General features: G+C 41.2%; 1 protein-coding gene across 1 annotated transcript in view; it reads right to left on the bottom strand.

Annotated features, from left to right (window-relative positions):
- Positions 1-15,428: 15,428 nt before the first annotated feature.
- LOC101740043 (cell adhesion molecule Dscam2) overlaps positions 15,429-27,660 on the bottom strand; it is a 197,110-nt gene continuing 184,878 nt past the window's right edge. Inside the window, exons 27-37 of the mRNA XM_021353633.3 lie at positions 26,834-26,994; positions 26,223-26,402; positions 25,601-25,798; positions 25,328-25,528; positions 25,094-25,254; positions 24,231-24,402; positions 23,280-23,397; positions 22,789-22,964; positions 22,055-22,162; positions 20,470-20,547; positions 15,429-18,030 (exon numbers count right to left, since the gene is read on the bottom strand). Of these exons, the coding sequence (XP_021209308.1) occupies positions 18,002-18,030; positions 20,470-20,547; positions 22,055-22,162; positions 22,789-22,964; positions 23,280-23,397; positions 24,231-24,402; positions 25,094-25,254; positions 25,328-25,528; positions 25,601-25,798; positions 26,223-26,402; positions 26,834-26,994 (1,582 nt within the window). The 3' untranslated portion in view covers positions 15,429-18,001. The remainder of the gene's footprint in view (positions 18,031-20,469; positions 20,548-22,054; positions 22,163-22,788; positions 22,965-23,279; positions 23,398-24,230; positions 24,403-25,093; positions 25,255-25,327; positions 25,529-25,600; positions 25,799-26,222; positions 26,403-26,833; positions 26,995-27,660) is intronic.

The raw sequence follows: 27,660 nt of genomic DNA, 5'->3' as shown, positions 1-27,660 counted from the left end.
TCAAATTTGTTTTATTTTTAATTGACTTCAAAAACTTTTGCTACCCAAATATTTACTCCCACATATTTATAGCACTTTTTTTTCGAAATTTCAAATTCCATCACGAAATTCCATGAAAATTGCTTCAGTAGTTTGGTATTTTGAAGTGAACGTAATTTGTTTTTCTTATTCATCATTATCCTGCCCTTCTCCCAGTCACCTGGGGTCTGCGCAACATGTTTTCTCCTTCCATACTCCTCTGTCATATACCATTTCTTCGCTCACTCCCCTCTTACACATATCATATTTCACGCAATCCATCCATTTCTTCTTAGGTCTACCGCTTCCTCTAAAGCTTTCCATTCAATTAGCTTTTCTTATTATACTATAATTATACTCTATTATCATGTTTTTCAAATATGTAATCAGGATTTAGGTTCAATTGTGAAATTTAGGCGTTTTAAACATAAAATAAAATGATTTGAATTACTAAGAAAATAGGTCTGTATACTTTTTTGAATGCTCTTGCAACAAAGTAATCGCTGTTAATTCGACAATAAGAGATGATTCAGTTGCAAAGTCATAAAAACTTAAGTGCCTGTCTTAAGGCCTTCTAAAATAAATTTTGCTCTGGCATTACTGGAATGCTATTAAGTTCAAATCAGATTTTTAGGTACCGACATTCAAAACTTAGCGACAATTGTTATATTTAATTAAGCACTGGAGTGCAAATTTATTCCATTTGAATATTTGAAAATCGAAATGTTAGTGTAAATCTTTATCTATATATTAATACGTGAAGCAAAAACTTTGTATCCCTTTTTACGAAAATTGCGCGGACGGATGAGTATGTAATTATCTACACTTATAGAGAATATAGAGAAGAAGTGCACAATGCTAATATTTTTTTTAAATAATGCATAAAAGATGCATTAAATCAATAAAGAAAACATTTTTTTTTTTTTTTTTTTTTATGATTGAAAGTTTACTGGTGGCCCGAAGGCCTTTCCAGTTTCACCAGGACAGGTGGGCGAGCAAAGGCTCAGCCAAGAGGGGTGGGATTTGCTAACAACTGCCCGAGCGCCTCCGAAGGAGACCTAACAACTCAAGAGCAATTGTTTCGCGAATGAATCTACTACCGGATCGGAATCGCGACCCGCTGAGAAGATCCGGCGAGAAACTCAGCGGGCTGATGCATGGGTTAGGTTGCACGTCGACCTCTTTGTCGAGTTCGACGAGTACGGTTACCGGGGTCCCTAAGCCTGCCCCTAGTATTAGAGCTGAAGGCATCTAATGCAAAGGTTATTGGATCTGATGGATCCGTAAGGACGTGTCTAGGGCGTCGACGGTGACTGGCTCCTGCATGATCAGGATTCGGGGAGTAGTCAGCGGCGGCAACGATAAGGCGATTATCATGACGCATAGCCTTATCGAAGTATCGTTCCGACGCTGACTTCATGTATTTCCGAATTGATTCGAGGCCCAGGTCGTCGTGTAGGTCAACGTTCCTCACGAACCACGGAGCCCCGACAGCTAACCTGCAAAAGCGGGATTGTAGGGATTGGAGGGTGTCTATGTGTGTGCGGGCCGCGTGAGCGAACACTACACTCGCGTAAGTCATGACGGGCCTTATGCAAGTTTTGTAAAGTGTCACCTTGTTCCGAAGGGACATTTTACTCCGCTTACAGATCATGGGGTAGAGTCTACCGAGAATAAACGCGGCACGGTCACGGACTGATTTTATATGCGGGCGGAATGTCATCGATGCATCCAGGGTAACGCCCAGGTACTTGACCTTCCTGGCCCAGGGTATGGGTTGTCTAAAGAGAGTAATCGGGGGTGTGAGATTCCTCCTCCTAATCCGGGAGGAAATCCGTGTGGAGCTTCCCCTCTGAAATAGCACCGCAGTACTTTTCGCTGGGTTGATGTCTATGCGCCATTTTCGGAACCACTGTCCTAGGGCTAGGGCTGCGCTCTGAAGCTTCTTCGCGATTAGGGACTTATTTCTACTAGAATAGTAAACAGTCGTGTCGTCGGCGAATAAAGCTAAATGGGTCGGCGGCGACCGGGGAATATCGTTGACGAATAAGCTAAATAGGAGGGGTGAGAGGACAGAGCCTTGCGGGACTCCAGCTGTGAGAGGTCGTGGGGAGGAGCGGGTTCCCTCGACTCGATATCGAAAAGAGCGGTTCGACAAGAAGTCCCGTATGATGAGCACGAGACTATCCGGCACGCCCATGTTGAATAGTTTGAAAATCAAACCATTGTGCCAGACTTTGTCGAACGCTTTTGCGACGTCGAAGAAGAGAGCTCCCGTGTATAACGGTTTTGGTCGATTAAGCCCCACAAGAATGTGCTCCGTGAGGCGGTGCACCTGTTGAACGCATGAGTGATTTGTACGGAATCCGAATTGTTCATCGATAAGAATGCCCTTGGATGAGACGAAGTCTCTGAGGCGTTTGTAGAGCAGACGCTCATACAGTTTGCCTAGAGACATGAGGAGGCTAATCGGGCGGTAGCTCGTCGGATGATTTTTTGGTTTACCGGGTTTATGTATGCCGATAACGTCCGCTTCTTTCCACACCGCGGGAAAGATACAGTTCGCCATAGCGGCATTGAAAATAGATGCCAACATCACGATGAGTTGGACGGGTAGAAGTTTAATAACGCGGTTGGATATACCGTCGGAACCGGGAGCCTTGCGAGGACGTAGGTCTTTGATCAAGTCTTTAACTTCCATCGGGGTGACGGGTGGTAACGCATCAGAGGGTGGCAAGGAGGCTCTGCGTTCTACCTCACTGTCTACTAATTCTACATGAACAGGGTCCACGGATTGAGTGCTGGGCGTGCACTGGGTTTGCAATGTATCGGCCAGCAGCTCTGCTTTTTCGTCATCATCGAACGCCGCGAGTCGGCCTGAGGGGCCTACGAGGGGGGGCATAGTTACTACCGTATCCGATTTGAGAGTACGAGCTAAGCGGTAGTAAGACCTTTGGGAGGGCGCGAGTCCTTCTAAGAAATCAGACCATCTGGCATCTCGGACTTCGGCGATGCGAGACTTTACGTCGCGTTGTAGGGCACGCATTCGAATACGATTTTCCGCGGTAGGATACCTGTCGTAGGCGCGTATCGAGGCGTTCTTAGCTCTAAGGAGTTCCCTAATATCGTCGGACAATTTGAAGCGGTGAAGGAAGTCCTCCGCTACAACTTGTTTCGATGACCTATCTAATGTCGAGGTGATGTGTGACGTTAAGATGTCTATGGCTTCAGCGGTATCCTGAGGAGACGGGATAGAGTCCGGGTTAAACGGGAGCGATGGTGGATCAGATTCAGCCAGGCTGATGCCCAGCGTGTGCCAATCCACCACAGTCCTCGTGACGGGAACGGAATCGGGAGCGCGACCGAGCTTCATAACGACGGGACGGTGGTCTGAATCTAACTCTGAAACTACTTCGATCGAGTGTAAGCGCAGAGTTACGTTTTTTAATAACGCTATGTCGAGTATATCCGGGCGATGCGCGATATTTAGCGGGTAGTGAGTCGGGGTTAGCGGAGCGACGATATCGAAGGCGAGATCATCGACTAACGCGTCAAGCCGCCTGCCATTCGGGGTTGTGGTGTGTGAGTTCCACCTGATGTGTTTACAATTTAGGTCGCCCGCCAGAATGACAGAGCTCCCCATACCGAGCAGCGCCTCGATATCACTGCTTAGAACGATCTTATCCGGTGGAAGATAAACGGACGCGATAACGATCGGCGCGTGTCCCGTCAGTGAGATTCGGCACACTGATGCTTCGATATTAGCGAGCGCGGGAGGATCGAGCGGGACGCAATGCAGGGCTCTTCTATAGTAAATGACGGTACCACCACCACGGGCAGAGAGCCTGTCGTTCCTGACCATGTTATAGTTCGCGATTTTAGGGTCACGGCGCGCGGGCTTAAGTAGGGTCTCCTGCACTAAAAAGATATCAATTTGGTGGTCACGCAAAAAGTCAGAAACCTGATCACGTTGATTTGCGAGACCGTAAGCGTTAAAAAATCCTATCGTTACGGATAGGGGCTTTATTCTACTTATATACGCCATTGATTACCGGCGGAGTGAGGGGAGGACGTACGTATTTAATGACGCGTATACGTCGGCGTATTCCTGCACAACGGCGATAAAGTGTTGTGCAGTGGAGGCAGCGCGAATGGCGTCGCCCAAAGCGTTAACGCGCTCAAAGTTGATCGACTGAAAGAAGTCGATCGCTAAAGCGAGATTGTCGGACGCGGTCGGAGGGCAAGTCGCGGGAGAGGGACGAGTCGCGGGGGCGGGACGAATCGCGGAGGAGGGAGTTGTAGCCGTGTTCGTGTACGGCAGCGGTTTTGCCCAGGCCGAGACACTGGGCACCGCCGCCGGAACGAACGCTGGCTTAGCCTGCGACGCAGAGGGTGCCGAGGCTTTGATGTCTGGGCCGGAAGCTCGGAGGCGGTTTTGGCGGGCGACGCGGCGATTTATTTTAGGGGCTCGGGGGCAACCACGGTAATTCGCGGGGTGACCCTGTGTTCGACACAGGACGCAGCTAGGCGGTTCCGTCGCGGTTTTTTGGTCGCGAGCGCAGAGGGCCGTGGCGTGATCGCCCAAACACTTAACACATCGGGGGCGCGCGTGACAGTTACGGGAAGAGTGCCCGTACAATTGACAGTTATGGCACTGGCTAGGAGTGCCTTTTTTATGGGGGGCTTCGACAGCGATACCAGAGAGCCTACAGACGGTCTGTGTGTTAAAGATTTTCTTACCCTCGGGGGTAGGCTGGAGAGCGACTAGAACCATATTATATGGCTCCCTACCGCGACCGGTGTGCATACGGTGCACAGAATTCACTGGTAGGCCTTGTTCTAACAGGTCGGCTTTTACGAGCTCTACATCTAACTCTTTAGGGATTCCGCGTATTACAACGCGGAGTTCGCGCTCCTCCTGGAGCGTATACGTATGGAAACTTATACGCTCCTTACGGAGGTAAGAAGAGAGGGCCCTATGGTCGTCGGGTGTTTGAACCTTAATTTGAATGCCGTTCGCGAGGTTGCGGGCATTCGTGAAATTTATATTTTTGGCCTTAAGGGCCAGGCAAACTCGATCCCAAGCTGCTTTCTCCTGAAGGATAACCGGGGGAGGGGTCTGGGTTTTATTTTGTGCCACCGGACGCGGCGACGGAGTGGCACGGGCTGGGGGCGCAACGGGAGTCTGAGGGCGGGGGCGCGACGCGTTCACGGCTTTGCTAATTTTAGCGGCCGCGGGAGCTCGAGACTCCGCGGCACGCTTCTTACCCTTCTGTACCAGGGTGAATCCATCCGTCGATGAGGCGGGGGCGAGGTCGACCTCCATGTCCGAGTCAGAGTCGGAGCACGAGGAGGCGGGTGCAGGCGACCTACGAGCAAGTGTAGGTGTTTTAGAGGGCGCGACGGAGGCCGCGGATGATCGCTCAGCTGAAACGATGGTCACGGCGGACGACGCAGCAGCTTTTCTCGCCAGTATAGGCGACACGGGAGCGGCAGGCACGACAGAGGCTGCGGTGCTCAATGCAGAAGCTCTGCACGCAGGTACAGGCGACGCAGGAGCAGCGAGCGCGGCGGAGTCCTCGAGAGGGCTCGCAGTGTGATTGGCCTTGAAGGCCAAAAACTCCGAGGCGAGCTGTGGGTGGCGAAGTCGGAGGAATTCCGCGAATACAGCGTCCATGATCGCTGAGTACCCAGGTGGGGCGGCCCCGGGTCTTGAAAACACTCGCCTTGCGGCGAGGCCCCAACTTCTCGGACCTGAGCGGTTCTATTGAACACAGGTGGCAATGCGGCGCGATTACTACAGGACAAAGAAAAAGCACAACAAAACAGAAATTACGAAAAGAAACAAAACAAATAAATACTTGCAGGAAACCACTTTGTCGGCAGATGTACCACGAACACAGAAACAACAAAAGGAAACAAAACAAATAAAAACTTCCAGAAAGAGCACTTAGTCGGCAGATGTACCACAAACACAGGCCGCGCGAACAATGGCCGGGCTAACAAAAGCCGGGCGAACAAAGACCGGGCGATCGAGTGGACGATGAGCACGTCCGCACGTGACGGGTGCCTCTATCGGAATGAAAGAAAACATTACACACACTACATACCATATATTTGACGCACACACGCATGCATACTATTTATTGTCAAACTTTTGTTCTTGACGTCTGTGGTCCAATTGATTATAGATTAAATATTGTTTCTTTATTAATATTTTTTTATAGTGTAGGAACCTTGGCGAAATTTGTGATTATAGTATGTGTACAAACTTACAATTCCAATTAATTATAGTCGAATTTCGACCACTGTGGGACCTCTAGTAACAATATAAAATGCAAATCATGAAATCAAAAACAATATTTACAAAGATCTGCATGATAGGCTGGAAAGATTATAACACTACATAAAAAATAATAAGAGGAAATTATCGCAAGCATTGCTAGGTATCTCAATCGAATATGTATCAATCTACGTTTTAAAGATAGCCAACTCAGTAGTCTTGCCTTCGATAGCAGGTTTAAGATAAGAAAGCGAACGTTAATATTGAAAAGTAAGATTTAGAAAAACATTAAGTCGCGACGAAACTAATGTGTATAAAAAACGGCGCGCGCGCAACTTGATCCACGCGAATGAAGTGAAACTTCTTTTTCGATGTATAGTATTGTGGTTTTCTTCATTTTTCATCCTTAGATTGCTCTTGTAGTATAGAATGTTGTGTATAAGAGATGCGACATCTCCAACATTTGTTTTATATACAGAAAAATAAGTAAATATATATTTTTAAATACTTCATTAAAATATTGGACGCTACTCATTGCTAATACTAGCGCTCGCGCTGTAACAGGTATACTACGCGCGTGCGTTCGAGTGCCTCGCATTCACTATTGCGCTGTCTCTTTCTATTCCATGGTAGCGTTAAACGTTTAACGCAATCTTATTGGAAGTCGCATTAGAAGTTCCACTTCAGCAATAATAACGAGCCTATTTTCTATTTCCTGCCTATTTTTGCCGTGTAGCAGCCATCCAGCCGTTGTATGTAAAAACTGAGACCTAAGAACTCATGACTCGAGGTGGGTGAGAAATTTACGTTTTAGATGTCTCTATGAATTATGAATAAAAAAATAAAATAAAAAAAATGAATACAGAGCGCATAAGGCACGAATCTTCCTAGTGACTGATTTTTTATTGCTTAGCTTTGTGTATAAATTCACGTCCCACCTGGTGATAAGTGGTTACCGGAGCATATAAACATCTACAGCGGAAATGCTGTCACCCACCTTGAGTTATGAGTTCTAAGGTCTCAGTATAGTACACGGCTGCCCCCCTCGTCAAACCGAAACGCATTGACGCTTTACGGCAGAAATAGGCAGGACGGTGATACCTACCCGTGCGGATTCACAAGACGTCCTACAACCAGTGATTACGCAAATTATAATTTTGCGGGTTTTAATTTTTATTACACGATATTATTCATTCACCGTGGAAGTCAATCGTGAACGTTTGTTAAGTACGTATTGCATTAGAAAAATTTGTAACTGCCTGCAGGATTGGAACACCGGTGCATCGCTAGATACGAATGCACCGGACGTCTTATCCTTTAGGCCACGGTTTCTAAATCATAGGTCATCTCTTTCTTATGATCATATAATAGACAGAGAGAACCTATTTACTTTGTGGCGATTTAAATCCGTTGTGTCTCATTACCACTAACCCCAAGCCGACCATGACCTGACCTAACTGACCCACATTGAGAAAAAAATTATTAAACTTCTGAGTAGACGGGATTTTAGTGATTCAAACAATGACGTCATAGTGCATGATCGCGGAGAAATTAGTCAAAGTACTGACTCATCGAAGAAGCATGTTCTCAGAAAAGTAAATGACCCACCACATATTCGTTTTGCTTGGTATGATTTTATGTATATTTTTTCTTCAATTAGCACCGGTCTTAGGAGTCGAACTTTTATGGCCAAATGTTTTATTTGCTATCTTTACATTAATACGTGAAGCAAAAACTTTGTACGCCTTTTTACGAAAATTGCGCGGACGGAGGAGTATGAAATTTCCCACACTTATAGAGAATATAGAGAAGGAGTGCAGAGTGCTAATTTTTTTTTTTTTAATTATGCCTTAATTATACATTAAACCAATAAAAAAACGTTACACACACTACCATGTATTTGACACAACACACATGTACTTTTTGTTTATTGTCAAACTTTTGTTATTGCTTAAAGTCTGTGGTCAAATTGAGAATAGGTTAATATTGTTTGTCTTTAATATTATTTGTCTATAGTGTAGTTTTGGCGAAATTTGTGATTATAGTTTTTGACAACTTATAATTTAAATTAATTATAGTCAATTAATTATAGTCGAATTTCGATTACTGCGGGACCACTGGTACAAACTAAAATTCGGTGGGACTGTGCTCAAGTACTAATATTTTCAAATGAAATCAGAACCCAACACACGATCATGAGTTACTTTGAAATATCAGGAATAGCATTATGTGCAAACACGCAACATTAATTTGCGTGATTATTGGTACTAGGACGTCTGTTGAGTCCGCGCGGGTAGGTACCACCACCCTGCCTATTTCTGCCGTGAAGCAGTAATGACTTTACAGCCGTTGTACTGTAAAATTCGAATTTAGAACTCATGTCTTAAGGTGCGTGGTGACGTTTACGTTTGTTGATGCCCATGGACTTCGGTAATCATTTTACACCAGACGGGCTGTGAGCTCGATCACACAACCAAATGATAAAAAAAGTGTGTGTGTCCGCTCCGACGCACGACTGGAGTTTACTGGATATAAAAAATTAAACGAAACAATACGAGAAATAGTTCTATATTACGACAACACGATACACTACAGATTATTAACAAATTAACGAGACACAAAACAAACGACTAACAAATATATGAAAATACAATAATGAGAGAAACGCGCGATCAGTACGAGGCTTTGTGGCGGACTGCCGGCGCAGCAGCCCGGCGTCACCTGCGATAACGCGGCCGCGCGTTGGCTCCTGATTGGCGCGCGCACGCATCACGCAATCAGGAGCCAATCAGGCGCATAACGCATTTCGTGTGACATGCTAGTACGATTTTGATTGGCGCGCGCACGCATCACGCAATCAGGAGCCAATCAGGCGCATAACGCATTTCGTGTGACATGCTAGTACGATTTTGGTCCCCATAATTTTCATACCCCGGGCCTATATATGTAAATCGATTCTAAAGGAGTAAACTCCAAAAAATATGTTGAAAAATCTGTTATACAAGCAAGCTAACAAAAGCATACTACAAATGAGTTTATCATCCAGTAGAGTAAATTAACAGCCCACTGAGTTTCTCGCCGGATCTTCTCAGTGGGTCGCGACTCCAGTACCAGTCCAGACGTAGTTAGAATAGCCTCTTAGGCTACCAGCAAATTAAATGGGTAGGGGAAAAGTTTTTTTTTTTTTACTGGGCTAATCTTTCTATAATAGACAGACATATTATTATTGTACAAACAGAGTTTTACTATGAACGAATTTAATGCTTATGAGTGCACTTAGTACCATCTTCTAGCAAACCTGATCCATATAAATTTTTGTGGTAATATAACCCATATTAGTATGTAAAGTATAGGTAGCCTTCCTATAACACGGTAGATACGTTCCAACAAAGCCATGGTATTTATTTATTTGGGAAACAAACAGTACAATACAAACATATAATATTTAAAAAAATATAGCTAAAACAATAACCAAAAATGTTTCCACAATCAAAATCACATATAAGTAGACAGTGAACAAGAAGAGAAATTTAGAAATTTAAATTACAAAAAAAACATAAGCAACACAATACGCACATATTATTTTATACATCAACTATACTACTTATCGGGCTAAATCACCTTATAAAAGTATATGAGACTAGAAGCCAGTACAAAAAGGAGAGTAATTTTTCTGAATGAAACATCTCAACTATCATCATTCTCGATATAGCTCGCAGAGTTAGTAAGCTGAAGTGGCATAGGGCTGGTTACAAATGTCGCAGAACCGATAACCGTTGGGGTAGACGTGTTCTGGAGTGGAGATCGCGAACCGGCAAGCGTAGTGTAGGACGCCCTTCTGCTAGATGGAGCAACGACCTGCATAAGGCAGCTGGCAGTAACTGGATGCGTAGAACCGAAGATCGGGTTCAGTGGCGAGCTTTGGGGGAGGCCTATGTCCTGCCGCAGGCTGATGATGATGATCATCATCATTATCCTGTGCTTCTCCCAGTCATCTGGGGTTGGCGTAACTTGTTTTCTTCTTCCATACTTCTCTATCATATGCCTGTGGCGGATAGCCATCATACAACGCAAGATAATTCACAGATGCCTGAATCTCGCTTACGACATTTTCAAGATAAGTCGCATATATACAAGTTCCGAATAACAGCATTCGGACCGTCGGTCTACCGAGCAATATCACCCGCTCGGTTGAAGATCTTTCCTCCGTCGTTAAGCATCCCACATGCCATTTCTTCCCTCACTTTCCTCTTACACATATCGTCTTTCACGCAATCCATCCATTTCTTCTTAGGTTTACCTCTTCCTCTATAGCTTTCCACATACATAGTTAAAACTCTGTTACCAACCTCATTATCATTTCGTCTCATCACATATCTCTCTCATATCTATAGCATCGTCTCATATCTATACCATCCGACACGCGCACTTTTCAACTAATCCGTCACAGGTGCCACCTTCAAACATCTCAACTATGTTTGTATGCAATTTTTTTATTAAAAAAAAAAACTCCTTATTTTGTTATAGAAGCATCGTGTTATAAGGGGATTTTTGGGGATTTTTTTCTTTTCATGTTAGTGTTGAACCGTGTTCTGAAATACCGTGTTATATGTGGGCTACCTGTACTTATAATAGGTATATAAAAGATGTTTAAATAAATGGCACAGGATAAATTATTTCCCACTCATTGTTACCATGGAATCGGCGCGATTGCGTCAGGGACGCTTCAATTATATTGAAATTATTATTAAATTATAATTATCATCGCACTCCATTAATTGTTTAATTGCTTTGAACTCGGCTATGTGGTAACACGTTGCCATTTAAATATCCTTTATCTCGGGCTTCTGTAATCAAACGAATATTATGCATTCGATATTTTGTTTTATCATCGCAAGCACCGTTTAATTAATTCATATAAAATTAAAGCTATAAGTAATTCTCTTTTTATAATATTTCTTTCTAAAGTTATATGTAGGTAATCTATATATTAATACGTGAAGCAAAAACTTTGTATCCCTTTTTACGAAAATTGCGCGGACGGAGGTGTATGAAATTTTCCACACTTATAGAGAATATAGAGAAGAAGTGCACAGTGCTAATTTTTTTTTTAAATAATGCATAAAAGTTACAGTAAATCAATAAAGAAAACATTACACACACTACATACCATGTATTTGACGCACACACGCATGCATACTATTTATTGTCAAACTTTTGTTTTTTGGCGTCTATTGTCAAATTGAGAATAGATTAAACATTGTTTGTCTTTGTTAATATTTTTTATAGTGTCTTGGCGAAATTCGTGATTATAGAAGTATAAAATACAATCATAATAGTGTACAAACTTACAATTCCAACTAATTATAGTCGAATTTCGACTACTGCGGGACCTCTAATCTATATTAATACGTGAAACAAAAACTTTGTACCCCTTTTTACGAAGATTGCAAAGAGAAGGAGTATAGAGAAGGAGTGCACAATGCTAATATTTTTTTAAAATAATGCATAGAAGATACAGTAAATTAATATAGAAAACATTACACATACTGCCATGTATTTGACACACACACATATTATGTATATATACTCTTTGTTTATTGTCAAACTTTAGTTAATGCTTAGTCTGTGGTCAAATTGAAAGTAGGTTAATATTGTTTATCTTTAAATTATTTGTCTATAGTGTAGTCTTGACGAAATCTGTGATTTAAGAAGTATAATAGTCCCTGACAATAGAATCATAATAGTGTACAAACTTATAATTTCCATTAGTTATAGTCGAATTTCGACTACTAGGGGACCACTAGTTATAAATAAATTTCTATTCACATTTTTTCTGTTGTCATTTTTAGATGTTATTTATCGTCGACTCTTTTCCAGGTTCCTCCAAATAGATTTGAATCGTGCCACTTGATGGTGGTGGTTGATTTTGCAGCCGCCACAGATTTATAGTTGAAGTGAAACGACGAAAGGTATTGGAGTGGCGAAAGGCATTTTTACTGGTGGTACCTTGTGGTGGTGGTGGTATCTTGTAAGCCCGCACGTGTGGGTGCCATCATTCTGCCTACTTCTGCCGTGAAGCAGTTTCGATTCGAAGGGTAGGCTAGCCGTTGTAACTATACTGAGACCTTAGAACTCATATCTCAAAGAAGATGGCGGCATTTTCGCTGTAGATGTCTATGGGCTCCAGTTATCACTTTACACCAGTTGGGCTGTGTGCTCCTCCACCGATATAAGCAATAAATAAAGAAAAGCTAATTAACTAGATCACTAGATATAAAGCAGATAGTTTCTGGATATCTTTTTTCTAAATTCCAAAGTCGTCTTTTTGGAATAATATGAGCTTATGTCCGACAGGCGGTGTCTCTGAATTGTATTGTTGAGGTTAGTTTTAATTCTCAAACCTCTTCTCAAACTTTATTTGAAGAAGATAACAGACAAAAAAACGGCGCGCGTGCATCTTAGTGCACGTGAATGAAGTGAAACTTCGTTTTCGATCTGTAGTATTTTGTTTTTTTTTCATTTTTCATCCTTAAATCAGATTGCTCTTTTAATAGGGAATGCTGTGTATAACAGATGCGACATCTTCAACATTTATATTATATAGCTATATTTTAAATTGCTAACACTCGCGTTGGCCTGTATCAGGTATACTACGCGCATGCGTTCGAGTGCCACGCATTCACTATCGCTCTGTCTCTTTCTATTTCATGGTAGCGTTAAACATTTAACGCAATCTTGTTAGAAGTCGCATTAGAAGTTTCACTTCAAAAATCTTGTAGGCTTCAGAAAACACTTACTAAACGCTTACTGGTGGTAGGACCTCTTATGAGTCCGCACGGGCAGGTACCACCACCCTGCCTATTTCTGCCGTGAAGCTGTAATGCGTTTCGGTTTGAAAGGTGGGGCAGCCGTTGTAACTATACTGAGACCTTAGAACTGATATCTCAAGGTGGGTGGCGCATTTACGTCGTAGATGCCTATGGGCTCCAGTAACCACTTAACACCAGGTGGGCTGTGAGCTCATCCACCTATCTAAGCAATAAATAAAAAAAACACTGTGGGGAGAAGTTCACCCCAAGGCTGGATGATAGACAAAAATTTGTCTGGAAAGGTGTAAGAATTCGGAATGGGATGGAGAATTGATCACACCATCACAATGATACTAATACCGTTCTTAGACGATAATAGTTGAAATGTGCAGAAATTCACATGCTATTTTAAATTTATCTGACTCATATAGATGAATGGCAAGTAATGCAATGACCTTAATCTCTAGACGACCAGAATTTCGTTGGAACGACCATCGCGCATGACATGCTGCATTCCAAGAACACTAAACCACAAGTTAATGAGATCAGGAATGCATTTATCCGAAAAATACATAAATTTAACCACACCTCTTTACCGACTGTGCTATAATTAAATTATTCCAAATTTATTTATATCTTAGCCAATGATGTGTTCTTCTTAGGTCACTCTTTTTTTATTGCTTAGATAGGAGTATGAGCTCACGGCGCATCTGGTGTTAAGTGGTAACCGGAGCCCATCGACATCTATGACATAAATACCACCACCTACCTTGAGATATGGGTTCTAATGTCTCAGTTTTTACAGAACACTCAAAGAGTAGCGGAGAGGGCTTGAAGTATCCTGAAGTTTCCTGAAACTGACCTGATTCGAATCAGGAGGATCGCAGTAGAACCATGATAGCCAAATTAGCTCAATGGGTTACGTGGTTAACTGATTAGGGCAAATGGTTCTGATGTCGTGAGTGATGTCAAGACATCTTAAGACCTGCCACAAGGTAGGCTGATGTTTTTTTTATTTATTGCTAAGATGTGTGGACGAGCTCACGACCCACCTGGTGTTAAGTGGTTACTAGAGCCCATAGACATCTACAACGTAAATGCGCCACCCACCTTGAGATATGAGTTCTAAGGTTTCAGTATAGTTACAACGGCTGCCCCACCCTTCAAACCGAAACCCATTACTGCTTCACGGCAGAAATAGGCAGGGCGGTGGTACCCACCCGCGCGGACTCACAGGAGGTCCTACCACCAATAATTACGCAAATTATAATTTTGCGGGTTTCATTTTTATTATACGATGTTATTCCTTCACTGTGGAAGTCAATCGTGAACATTTGATGAGTACGTATTTCATTAGAAAAATTGGTACCCGCCTGAGATGACATCGGTGCATCGTGCGCAACACGAATATATCGGACGTCTTATCCGTTAGGCCACGACGACATCAAAACTTGACTTGCTAAAGATAGCGGAAATCTGCTGGATGCGGACTGCGCAGGACATATCATAGTGGCGAGTCTTTTAGGTCTACAGCGAGCAGTAGACGTCTATGGGCTGATGATAATGATGAAGTGTTATTGAACGTTTGTTTGCCCACCTTAACTTAAATTTATTGGAACGAAGTTCCTTATCGCGCGTTGTGAAAGGGGGCTAGACGGAAATAATTCTTACGAAAAGTTGTCACGACACTTTTTAGATCCGTCATTCTGACCAATCAACGTGTAGGCGCTTATCGCGTGACATTGCTCGTATCCGATTGTTCCGCGTAATGAGTACAGTTTCTCGAGATAGCGTTTCAACAATAGTAATTTAGTTCATAGTATTGTTTTTTTCTTCTTCATAATGCCGTAATTTATTATTATAACTTAAAAAAAAAATCACAATTCCTTCACTAATTAATCGAAAGGAACTTCGTTCCATCCGGGTGTCCCTTGACACCTCTGAAGTTTTTTTGTTACCAGCATTATCCTGATTACTCGTGACTACACTTCGAGTTACCTTTTGTTTATCAAGGAGGCGATCCTCAAAAGTGTTGGGACTTGATGGTCTGCTGATGTCGGGAACATACCGCGGGTTCAAGGTCCAAGGGCCCTACTCAAACACCTCAAGGCACCTAACAGTTTGTGATTTAGGGCATCATTTTTGATTATGCCATATTAATTTTGCAAAGGTGTTTTCTGAATGAGTGCGATCTGAGCGATCTATTTCAGCCACGAAGCGGTCATGCATTACAGTTTAATGGAATTATTAAACACCAGGGGATCTGTGACTTCGTAAAAGGCTAAAGGTAAAAAAGTCATAAATCAAACAAAATCTAGATTAAATCTAACATTTATTTATATCTGGAACAAAAATGTATAGAACGAAACAATTAGATGGTAAATCAGTCTTTTTATGTAGATATTAAAATTTAACATTAGTTCTAAAGAGCTTAAACGATTTATTTAATACAACTATAATTATTATTATTATTATACTATGTTATCAAAATGTGAAATTCGAAATAATATTAATTGTAGCTCCATTGCGACACAGGAGTACATTGACCCCGCAAGTGATTTTTGTTGTACATTGCGTGCTCACAAAAATAAAATTTATTGTAATTTTTTAAATGTGCCTAGAAAATCGACTACTGCTACTGGCATGTGGCATGAATCCATAAATGTTTACGTATATTTAGCAAAGGTCCAACCGAGAATCCAATCTCAATCTCCAATCGAATCAAGAAGGTCCAATCCAATCTAATATTGGCACAATAGTAAAATAGTGATGTATATTTTAATATTTATTTATTTGTTTGAAAGCTTCTCGAACAAATTCAATCGTCGTTAAGAACCAGTATTTCGTTATTGCCCTCTTTGTCTAATATATTATAGCTATCTCGCTCATAATAATTTAGGCTAGCATATTATCTGCTAGAAAACTCCCTCTAGCAAATTCGAATTTCGCATTTCAAATTCAACTATCAACAGATTTATATCTAAAAAAATTATTTACACGACTAGATTTCTTGCTGGCGTAATGCGTTCACTTATCTATATACAGGGTGTGCCAAATCATGTTCACATGTAATACGCATATGTACATACATATGTACTCAAGTGTTTGAAAGTAAAGGGGATTCCTTCTAAAATTCGTAAATCATTAAATGTGATAATACAGTTTGGAAATCAGGTTTACGGACGATAGTTTTACGTAATAACGTCATAAAGAAATATTGATGAAAAATTGCATACTTTTATTATTTTTATTGAATTGAATTAAATTATTATCACTGAATTATCATTATTTTGTATGTAATACAAGGAGGGATTTGATTGAAAATTATATTTTTTTCGATAAATTATCGCTTGGGCCGATCGTGCCTCTCTTTCGCTTGTTCCGCGCCCTCGCTTGCGCGCTCAAGCTCAGGCGGAACGTGACACTTTTTCGTGCGTACAGCTATTCATCGATCTATAAGACCTTACAAAAAACCGGCTTATATAATAAACCATACAATGGTATAGCTGTTAATCAGTTACTAAGTCGGTTTTATCAAACACGCGGCACGTGCTCAAATGGTCCACGTGTGTTTGACGTTTACGAGATCAACGACCTCAGCTTTTAAGGGAATCATTCAGAGGTTCTCTCGGCTGCATTTACGGGTATTGTGATTTCGTTTTCCTTATTCATTGACATTTTACCTTTCAATCGTTATTCGTTCAATAATTTCATTCAACTAATTAAAATTATTGATCAGTGAACCGTGAGACTACGAAAGAAAAGTCCAAATATTATGTTGAATTTTCCTGTACAATATATGAACACGCATTTGATTATATTAATGAATAACGTGAGAAGATATAATTACTTTTTATTGATGCAAAGAATTTACATATTATTCTATCAATGAGGAAAATCTTAGATATTGTACACATTTAGTACACCCTGTATATATGCATTGACAGAAAAAAACTTTCGATTTTTTCATATCTTATTAAGATCATGTTTTGGAAACAAATCGCAAAAATTTTAACCCTTCCTTCGGAGTCAACAGCTCGATGCATTTGAGTGCATCGATGCATTTTACTGGTGGTAGGACCTCTTGTGAGTCCGCGCGGGTAGGCACCACCACCCTGCCTATTTCTGCCGTGAAGCAGTAATGCGTTTCGATTTGAAGGGCGAGGCAGCCGTTGTAACTATACAAGATCTTAGAACTTATATCTCAAGGTGGGTGGCGCATTTACGTTGTAGATGTCTATGGGCTGCAGTAACCACTTAGCATCCAGGTGGGCTGTGAGATAGCCCACCTACCTAAGCAAAAAAAAAAAAAAGTTTTATAAGACTTTGAGATCCTTTCATCTTACAATAGCCTTATAAATTTTAAGTCAGTGTCCTTATTAGTGGTATTTTTCCTTTAACTGTTATCTTCAATATATCGACGCTTGAAAGGCAAACGTGACTAAGCGACAATAACTGCTTTGTACACAAATGATAGGCAATAACCATATTCGATGCGCAAAAAAATATATATTTCTAGGTCCATTAAAATCATTTCATCCCTACAGCTAGATTCATTAAAATAGATTTTTTTTCAGGTATTTCAACTTTAAATTAGTCTACTGTAAAGTTCACGCATTGTCGCTTAGTCACGTTTGCCTTTCAAGCGTCGATATTTATGTCACAGGTGATCAGGCCAGGCGGGTTGGTGCCACCGATTTGTATCTAACGGCACAGCCAATTGAGCGGCACAGCCAATTGACACAGCCAATTGACCGGCTCTTAGTCCAATAGGAAAGTGCATTTATAAAAGAGCCGTATGATTGAATAACACGTTAAATTTTAATCGTTACTCGTATGCAGTTATCCTTCTAGTGTGGTCCATTCGTTTTTATTTTCCAGTAATTAGTTATCTGCGATGCGGAGTTCTGCATATTTCTGTAACAGATCAATATGTGAAGTAATACCGCAATATGTAACTATACTGAGACCTTAGAACTTATATCTCCAGGTGGGTGGCGCATTTACGTTGTAGATGTCTATGGGCTCCAGTAACCACTTAACACCAGGTGGGCTGTGAGCTCGTCCATCCACCTAAGCAATAAAAAAAAAAAAAAACCCCGGTTGCTTAATGAAAATATATGGATAGGTTTCACGCGGCATTCGTTCATAGCGAGAGACCATGTCTATGCCAATATTGGTCTTTAATGGTATACCTAGTCTTTTTTTTTTTATTGCTGAGACGGGTGGACGAGCTCACAACCCACCTGGTGTTAAGTAGTCACTGGAGCCCATAGACATCTACAATGTAAATGCCGCCATCCACCTTGAGATATAAGTTCTTAGGTCTTAGTATAGTTAGAACGGCTGCCCCACCCTTCAAACCGAAACGCATTACTGCTTTACGGCAGAAATAGGCAGGGTAGTGGTACCTATCCGCGCGGACTCACAAGAGGTCCTATTATAATTTTGCAGGTTTGATTTTATGTTGTAGTTGTGGTTGCAGGTTGTATTCTCTTATATATGGTATTGGTTTTATATAAAAATGTAGAAAGACTTCAACTATCTTTTTTATTGCTACTTAAGCAATAAGCCTATTAGGTACATATATATGGATTGGGAGAGGCTTTTTTGTCCAACAGTGCACGATTGTGAGCTAATGATGATGATGATGATGATGATGACAATAAAGCAATAAGTTTGGTGTCAAATGGCTACCACAGCCCATAGAGATCAACAAAGTAAATGCCACCTCCCATCTTGAGACATGATTTTGAAATCTCCTTTTCATAGCAGCATAGGTGGCCTAAGTCTTAAATACAAATATTTTTCCAAACTATTTAAGGGTATTTTGGTAATTATATAGCCTCAAATAGATTTTCACGTCTTAGTAGTTATTGTATATAAAAAGAAATTAGTACGTGAAGCAAAAACTTTGTATCCCTTTTTACGAAAATTGCGCGGACGGAGGAGTATGAAATTTTCTACACTTATAGAGAATACAGAGAAGAAGTGCACAATGCTAATTTTTTTTTTAAATAATACAAAAAAAGATACATTAAATCAATAAAGAAAACATTACAAACACCACATACCCTGTATTTGACGCACACACGCATGCACAATATTTATTGTCAAACTTTTGTTCTTGGCGTCTGTTGTCAAATTGAGAATAGATTAAATATTGTTTGTCTTTGTTAATATTTTTTATAGTGTAGTCTTGACGAAATTTGTGATTATGGAAGTATAAAAATACAATCATAATAGTGTACAAACTTACAATTCCAATTAATTATAGTCGAATTTCGACTACTGCGGGACCTCTAGTAAAAAGAAATTGACACTAAATGGCTAAGTAACAGTACAATACCAATGGAACTATAAGAGGAATTTCCAATTCATCTTTCTTAATTAATTCGTTGGTAACATGAATCATAACTTAATGAATATCAGCGGACCCGTTAATTCAGTTAAATGAATTTTATAACATTATTAAATTTTGCAATTGCACATTTATTTAATTACATTATGACATTCCGCTTATAAGAATTCTAATTACTACGAATAACTATTTTTATGGTGTTCGACGTATCGCCATTGTCACGTACATTGGCTTCAAAGATCAGTGTGAGGGCGGTGAACTCATCACCCGTTTAGTTAAATTCGTGATTCTGGAATGAATTCTTTGCTATGGTGTTTATCAGGGACCTCTTGTGAGTCCGCGCGGGTAGGTACTACCTACCGCCCTGCCTATTTCTGCCGTGAAACAGTAATGCGTTTCGGTTCGAAGGGTTGGTCAGCCGTTGTAACTATACTGAGATCTTAGAACTTATACCTCAAGGTGGGTGGCGCATTTACGTTGTAGTTATCTATGGGCTCCAGTAACCACTTAACACCAGGTGGGCTGTGAGCTCGTCCACCCATCGAAGCAATAAAAAAAAACTGCTACCCAGTCACCTGGGGTCGGCGAAGCATGTTTTCTCTTCCCATACTCCTATATCATCCATTATCCTCCTATATCCTATATCGTATACCATTTCTTCTTAGGTCTAACTCTTCCTCTAAAGCCTTCGATATTCATAGTTAAAACTCTCTTACCAATCTCATTGTCATTTCGTCTCATACCATCCCAAACGCGCACTTCTCAACTTCTCTGTCACAGGTGCCACTTTCAGACTTCCTCTAGCATAAGAGTGCTATGATATGGTTTTCAAACGTGTTTTGAGGGGAATTCTAAATGAGAATCTATAGTTGAACATAAGTGATGTCTATTAGCTACGATGGTCGTATACTCGTCTATCTTCATTTGCAAAATGTTAAGTGAAAAACCGCTAAGTTCGTTAGCGACTCTATCCTGCTCTACATTAACATACTTACTCCTTGGAACGCTTTTTAACGTGGACTTTGATATGCTGTCACTGTCTTCGGATTCTGAACAGACTTGGAAACTCGTCTCTGGAAGAAACACATTATTATAGGCAAGAATTATTCTAGAATCTATACTTTTCAATTTAGTTGGAAATTCTGTTATCGTCGATAGCTTTGATTAGATACATGATCTTTTGATATCAATTTTTTTTATTTCCCTTTGGCTATAAGAATACGCCTACGAAACTTCTGAAACTATAGTCTCTGTCAGAAATGCCGGAGACACAGTCGACCCGCTACCTACCGTTGAGAACTCTCCCAGCATATAAGTTGAAACGCAAGTATTTTTCCCCTACCTAATCACTGGCTATTTCAGCTACGCACAGCTTAATGGAAAGCTTACGGGATTCAATCTGGGAGGTTTTGCTAACCAAGCGAGGTTAGTGCTTCTCTGAATCTACCATCGGATCCTAATCGTGACTACAGGGAAGATCCGGCGAGAAACTCAGTGGGTTTTGTCGGTGCATTAAGTTCAAACGAGGCTTGTGGACAGTATTAAGCGGTAGGCAGCGGCTTGGCTCTGCCTCTGGCATTGCTGAAGTCCATGGGCGACGGTAACCACTCATCATCAGGTGGGCCGTATGCCGTATGTCAAGTGGGCCAAGCTCTTCGTCGTATTAGACGAGAACGGTGACCGGTGCTTGGAGTGCCTAAAAACATCAAGACTGGGTCGAGACAAGGCGAGTCAAAGAGTTTAGGAAAAACGCTCATTGTCTGAGCCAAATGATGCTTGGGTTCAATGATCTCTGAAAACACATTTGTAGCGGCAATAGATATGGCGTACTTGAATGATATTATTTTCTTTTGGACTTGAGGACTGTTTTCGGATAAATTAAAATATGTTTATTTTTTGAGATACCAGTTGGCTTGTGCATTCTGAATTAGCAATCTTACAGTTTTATAATAGGATAGTGGGGTCAGGGACCAATATTTTTATCCAATAGCAACTGCACGCGTTTCTAGCGTCACACACAGCTCGATTCTAAGGCCTTCGTCAAACAGAACGCGTAATTAGCGCGCTTCCGAGCGCTAAACTGACGCCGCGCTATGACGCCGAGAGGTGTTGTACTACTATGGTAACATACCGTCAAACAGAGCCCCAGCGCTATAAGTACGCAGCGCTCTGTCGCGGCGTTAGGACGCTTTGACGTCAGGCGTTGTAATTTTTTACAAATTTTATTTTAGCGTCCGAGTGATAGTTAGAAAATACCCATGCTTATACAATGCCACATCTGAATCACTCGATTTTTTAATACATTTAAATTTTCACACTGCTATCGAAAGGCACTATGATTTGGCGAATGCGTTGCGTCAAGGAGCGTTAGACTCATCTAGTTAATTTGAAGAGCGCGACGTTGAGTACGCGACGCTAAGTACGCGTTCTGTTTGACGAAGGCTTAAGTGATCGCGAAAATTTACACAATAATACCAATATAATAATACTAATAACAAAATACAGATACAATAATTTCACGAATCGGCATCCTCAGCATTGCAGATGCGTGAACAACGTTGTTAACACTATTGAGCTCACCCGTGTCGTATCTGTGCTTGACCCGACTTGGTAGATCTTGATTTTCAACATGTCCAAATGTCCGGAAGCCAACAGCGAATTGCGCGTACGGACTTATCTCGTATAGTTCTGAAAATAACACTAAAGATTTTAAGTTGATTTAAAAAATCCACATCTGACGGACCAAGGTTTAATTGTGTGTTATGAACAGGACCACCCACAAAGGCGGACTGTGGCGATAGCCATCACAGAACACAAGATATTTGACAGATGCCTGAACCTTGCTTACGACATTTTCAGGATATGCTTGCTTATAATTTCAATTCGACTACTTGGGGACTTTTTTCCCTACCTATCATCAGTGTAACCCTATCAAGTAGGTGAGCTCACGGGCTCAAACCTGACGACGTTGCTAACATTGGCCCTAGCAAGAGCCGCGCTTCGCAGAAACTACCACTGGATCGGAAACGCGACCCACTGAGAAGATCTGGCGAGAAACTCAGTGGGCTGTGTCTGTGGGTTAGTTTACTCGATGAGCCCTTCGTCGCAAGCGACGGGTTCGACGAGAACGATGACCGGTGCTTGGGGTACCTAAAAGCACCGTTAGTAGATCGGGAGGATCCGAAATGACGTGAACCGGGGGACCACTAGTTATCTTAAGGCGTTAGTTATGCCAATAGAATCTATTAAAAGACGAACCGAGATAGTGTGCAATTCCAAAAAGACTAATTCTAAGTGCATGTTATTCAACTCACCGTGCTTACTGTTGTTTCTCATATGTATCGGTGCACTGTATATCCTGTTTTGTGGATTCCCAGGATTCTCTTTCACGTTGGCCAGATTCGAGTGGGAAGTGTTGGCCGTCAGGTTGCCGTTGTCAGATTTATTGTCATTCGTTATTGAATCCCTGTATTCTGTTAGGTTGCCGCTTCTGGAAGATGGAACACAAAATTCATTATATCAATGTTGATAATGCTGACATTTTTGTACGCTAATAAAACAAACGAACAACAACTAATCAAACATAATTGGTTGAGTTTACCCGTAGAATTTGATTCATGATAGAGAGTATTCTAGAACCAATTAATTCTACACCAAAACTCCCTGTGCGGGAAAAAGACAGGTAATTCTGTCAATCCCCACCAAAAACTGACTGAAATTCTATAAGTCCGTTTAAATTTCTAAATAGCAGCTGATTAGCGAATCATAAACAAATGTAGCCAGATTTTTATCTAGAAAAAATTACCTTCGTCTTTTAATTAAAATGTAGAGACAAGCGAGAAGACACACTGTCAGTAGTATAGAGCTGCAGATTATCACAAGCATGTTCAGATCAAAAAGATCTGAGGGCGGGCCGATTTCACCTGAAATTTATAATAGTTTAATAATAAACTATAAGAGCATCCTTAAATAGCAAACCGAACTAAAGAGAGAGTATTTTTTCTTTCTCACCAAAAAAACCCAACAAATAATAAACTATGCGAAACATTGAATACAAAAAAGTACAATTGGCGGTCTTATTGCTAATAGCGATCTCATCCAGACAACCATCAGCTGGACAAGAATCATTTGGAAACGAATTACGTGCGGTGTACCAATCCAGTGAAATATATACATACATACATACACACACATACATACTAAACAATCATTTTATATCGTTGTATCCCGTTGATACTGTCAGGATGTTAGTCCTTGATGCGTGTGCAAATTTTCAAGTAAATCCATCGCCTTGACGTCGGTGAAAATTAATAATACAATCTAATGTTAAAGAACGCAGAAAACACTGAAATTCTGGGAAATCAGTACCCAAAACTGCTTTCTTGTCAAAAGGTACATACTAGCTAGCTATATGAGTCGTCTATTATCAAAGGTGGCAATCTGTGCATTTGGACAAAAAAATGTTATTGATATGTCAATACAGATTGATTTGAATATAATCGTCTCCTTCAAAGAATACGGTTCAAAACCTGCATTAAATAAAGGTTTATTAACCTGTTATTTATCTAAGATGTCGTTCAGAAGAGTTTTGTGACTGCCATAGGAATACAAAGTCAATAATTCGTTTTTCTGATTTACCAATAATTGTCCAAAAGTCACATTGCCGGTTTTGATAATAGTCGACTCATATATAGTGAATGCTTTAAGCTCTGTATCAGCTTTATACTTTTTCGTTCATAAAATTTTAAATACATACTTCCGTCCTCATTCTTTGTTGCATAATTATAAAGCGAGGTTACGCTTCCGGCTTCGTTGGTGGCCGTCACTCTGACCTGGTACCAAGTACCAGGAGCCAGGCCGGCGATGGCCAGAGAGCCGGAGCGAAATGTTGGATCTTGGTACAGCATATTCCAACTGTCGGTTACAGCCTGAAACGTATTTATTTACTGGTGGTAGGACCTCTTGTGAGTCCGCACGGGTAAGTACCACCGCCCTGTCTATTTCTGCCGTGAAGCAGTAATGTGTTTCGGTTTGAAGGGCCGGGCAGTCGTTGTAACTATACTGAGACCTTAGACTGATATCTCAAGGTGGGTGGCACCTTTACGTCGTAGATGTTTATCGGCTCCAGTAACCACTTAACACCAGGTGTGCTGTGAGCTCGTCCGCCCATCTAAGCAATAAAAAAGATTAAAAAAAGAACCCAGTTCTGATGACGGGTGGTGCAACGGTAATAACATCATGACAAAATCTTCTCAAACAATCCTTCAAAGCGTTCCCTAACACAGCCCCCAAATGGATCCTACCCATCTAAGCAATAAAAAAAATACAAGATATCTAAGCTAAATGTTCTTCGGCTTTCGGTAGGCAGTGGCTTGGCTCTGCCCCTGGCATTGCTGAAGTCCATGGGCGACGGTAACCACCTCACCATCAGGTGCGCCGTATGCTCGTCTGCCTGCAAGGGCAAAACAAAAATCTTGAAGTCATAATAAATAAATCCGATAGATACCGACTCTGACAGCACTGAAGTAAACGTAAGAGACTTGTGGTGTTAACATTTAAATGGCCGCAAGGATTACATGTAGTCTTTTAATGGTATACCAATAAGCAGTATCTGCATACCGTGTTACTTCTAGTGCGTATCCAAGTTCTTGCTCCAAGAGCTTTGTAATCAACTTCCCAAGTTCGAAGCTCACAGCCGGCTGACTCCCACCCAGCCATTTGCACCACAATATGGGAGCTATTGCTCCAAAGCCATTCATTCGTAGATGGGGCTACAGGTGCTGAAACAACAAAATTATTAAGCTCAAAGGTAATTCAATTCTGACAATATCTTATTACAAGTTGATAGCCAACCTCCTCCCAACGTGCTGACTTCTAAATACGCCGGTTGTGATGTACCAACTTTGTTTGTAGCTGTGATCCTTAGAGAATATTTTGTACCACACTTGAGCCCTTTTAAGGAGTACTTATGGACTGTGGATAAGTCGGGCATCTTGTTAGCCTGCCACGCTTCTTGCCACTGACCGTTTGCTTCCTTCCACGTGAGACTGTAACCTGAAATTTAATTTCAAACTTTAGAGATTACGAAGCTTAGCGTACCACATGCGATAGCTTTTCGGTACTTACTAATCTTTTGAATGGAACTTCTGTTGGTGATGTAGTAAGGTTGTTCCCATTCTACTAAAATTGAGTCTTTGTATGGTGTAGCCCTCAGAATTGGCGCTTCGGGCAAGGGTAGCACCACTACGTTGTACTCAACGGAATCAGACCCATAGAGATTCTTGGCCAGGCAGGTGTAGTTCCCACTTAAAGACTGATCTATGTCTGTGAGAATTAAATGATTGGGTTAAAATGTGAACCGAGATTCTTCTCCCTCTTTTTTAAGGTCATTTGACCTCGAGGTAGACCGGTACAAATATAAGATGATGTTTCACCAGAAGGGAAAAAGATTGCTGTCATAATCTAGAGAAGATCTAATGATTCTTGCTCAGGGGGAAGTTTCAGCGCATTGGCCGTTGAAGTTCTTTTTTTCTTCTTTTTTTATTGCTTTGTTGGGTGAATGAGCTCACGACCCACGTGGTGTTAAGTGGTTACGGGAGTCCTTAGACACTTACGACGTAAATACCTCGAGACATACGTTCTAAGGTCTTAGTCTTTACATTACAACATCTGACCCAGCTTTCTAACCGAAACGCATTACTGCTTCACGGCAAAATTACGCAGGGTGGTGTTTTGATAATGATCTTACTGTTAATGAGCAGACTATCATCATGGTTCCTGGTGTATCTGGGGTGGTGCGTGATGATGTGGTGGTGTCGGTACCACACGGTGCGCGGCGCCGGCGTCCCCACGCACGCGCATCCCAGCAGCACCGAGCTGCCAGCGCCAGCCGACACCACCCCGCCTAGGGACGACACACCCGCTACCACTGGAATTCATATCACACCCATAAATGTAGATATGTAGAAAAGGTTGTACTACCGTCTTATCTATCTACTATTTCTATCTCTATCTATCGATCTAGGAGGGATCTAGGATCTGGTGGACTAGGAAATTTAGCATACCAATCGAGAACTGAGTACTAAACAATAAGTTAGGGTATAAATTTTTTCTCGTTTTTTTTTTTTATTATCTTATTTAAAAAATAAAAGAATTAGATTAAATTACATATTCTTGATAAGTTGATTCTTCTATTTAAATTTTGTAATTTGAAAAAACCAGTTAGCTTTATCCTATACATAAAAAAAAATAAAAAAAAGTTCAACTATCTCTAGCCTAGAGAGTTTTTATTCTGTTTGTTTATAGAGAGAGAGAGAACTTTGAGAAGAAATACTGGGTAACGAAATTATAATCCCTCACCTCGATGTGTTGGAGTGTGTGAAACTCTTCTACTAGGAGGTCCTTCCCCGGCGCGGGTGGAAGCTGTGACCCAGCACTCATATGAGGATCCTGTCCTGAGTTCTCGCACCTCTTTTGTGGTCTTGGAGCTTTCAACGACGTGCGTCTGAGGTGGACCATTGCTGAGATGCGGATTGTCAATTTGTTAGTTGGGTATGGTGCTTTAAAGTCGAATGGAATATAGTTCTGTACTTAGGTATCCGGAACTATTGCCAAACTGCCTAAAATCTAGATCTGAGTATTGAGCATACGTATACTTTATGAAAATTACCATATTCATTTTGAAATTAATTTTGTGGCTTTTCTTGTGTTGGTAATTTATGTCTGATTTATGATTTGGCTTTTTATGTAATTAATCAGTAATAGAAGCTCATACGGTCTTATTATGGCACGCTTACATCGTTTTATGATTTAGCTTCAAAAAGGATTACAGCCTCCGAATAGTTTGCAACGTCTCTGCTTGTACAGAGAACCGATTTAAGCAACTCAGTTTAAAAGCTATCACTAATTTTGCGAGGTGAAGTCAATGGAAAAACACAAATACTAAACATCGTTCTAAAATATCGTGACAAGTACGCGCCGGTATTCACGAACCCAGTGCTTATGTAAACTTATATATATAAAAAAAAAAACTGGGAACACCCCCGCCTGGATTTTGACTTCAGGGGAGTCGTTCAGGGATCCGCGGTCGTCTGCGTCTTAACGTCTGCGGACCGCCAATTCCACAAACTCCACGCGCCCATTATGCGCGACGACCTCATAGGAGGTTCGGCCAAATAAAAAAAGCC

Source organism: Bombyx mori, chromosome 28 (assembly GCF_030269925.1).
Source record: "Bombyx mori chromosome 28, ASM3026992v2".
Classification (NCBI taxonomy): domain Eukaryota; kingdom Metazoa; phylum Arthropoda; class Insecta; order Lepidoptera; family Bombycidae; genus Bombyx; species Bombyx mori.
Note: the sequence above shows the minus strand (reverse complement) of the source record. Positions and strands in the feature narration are given on the sequence as shown.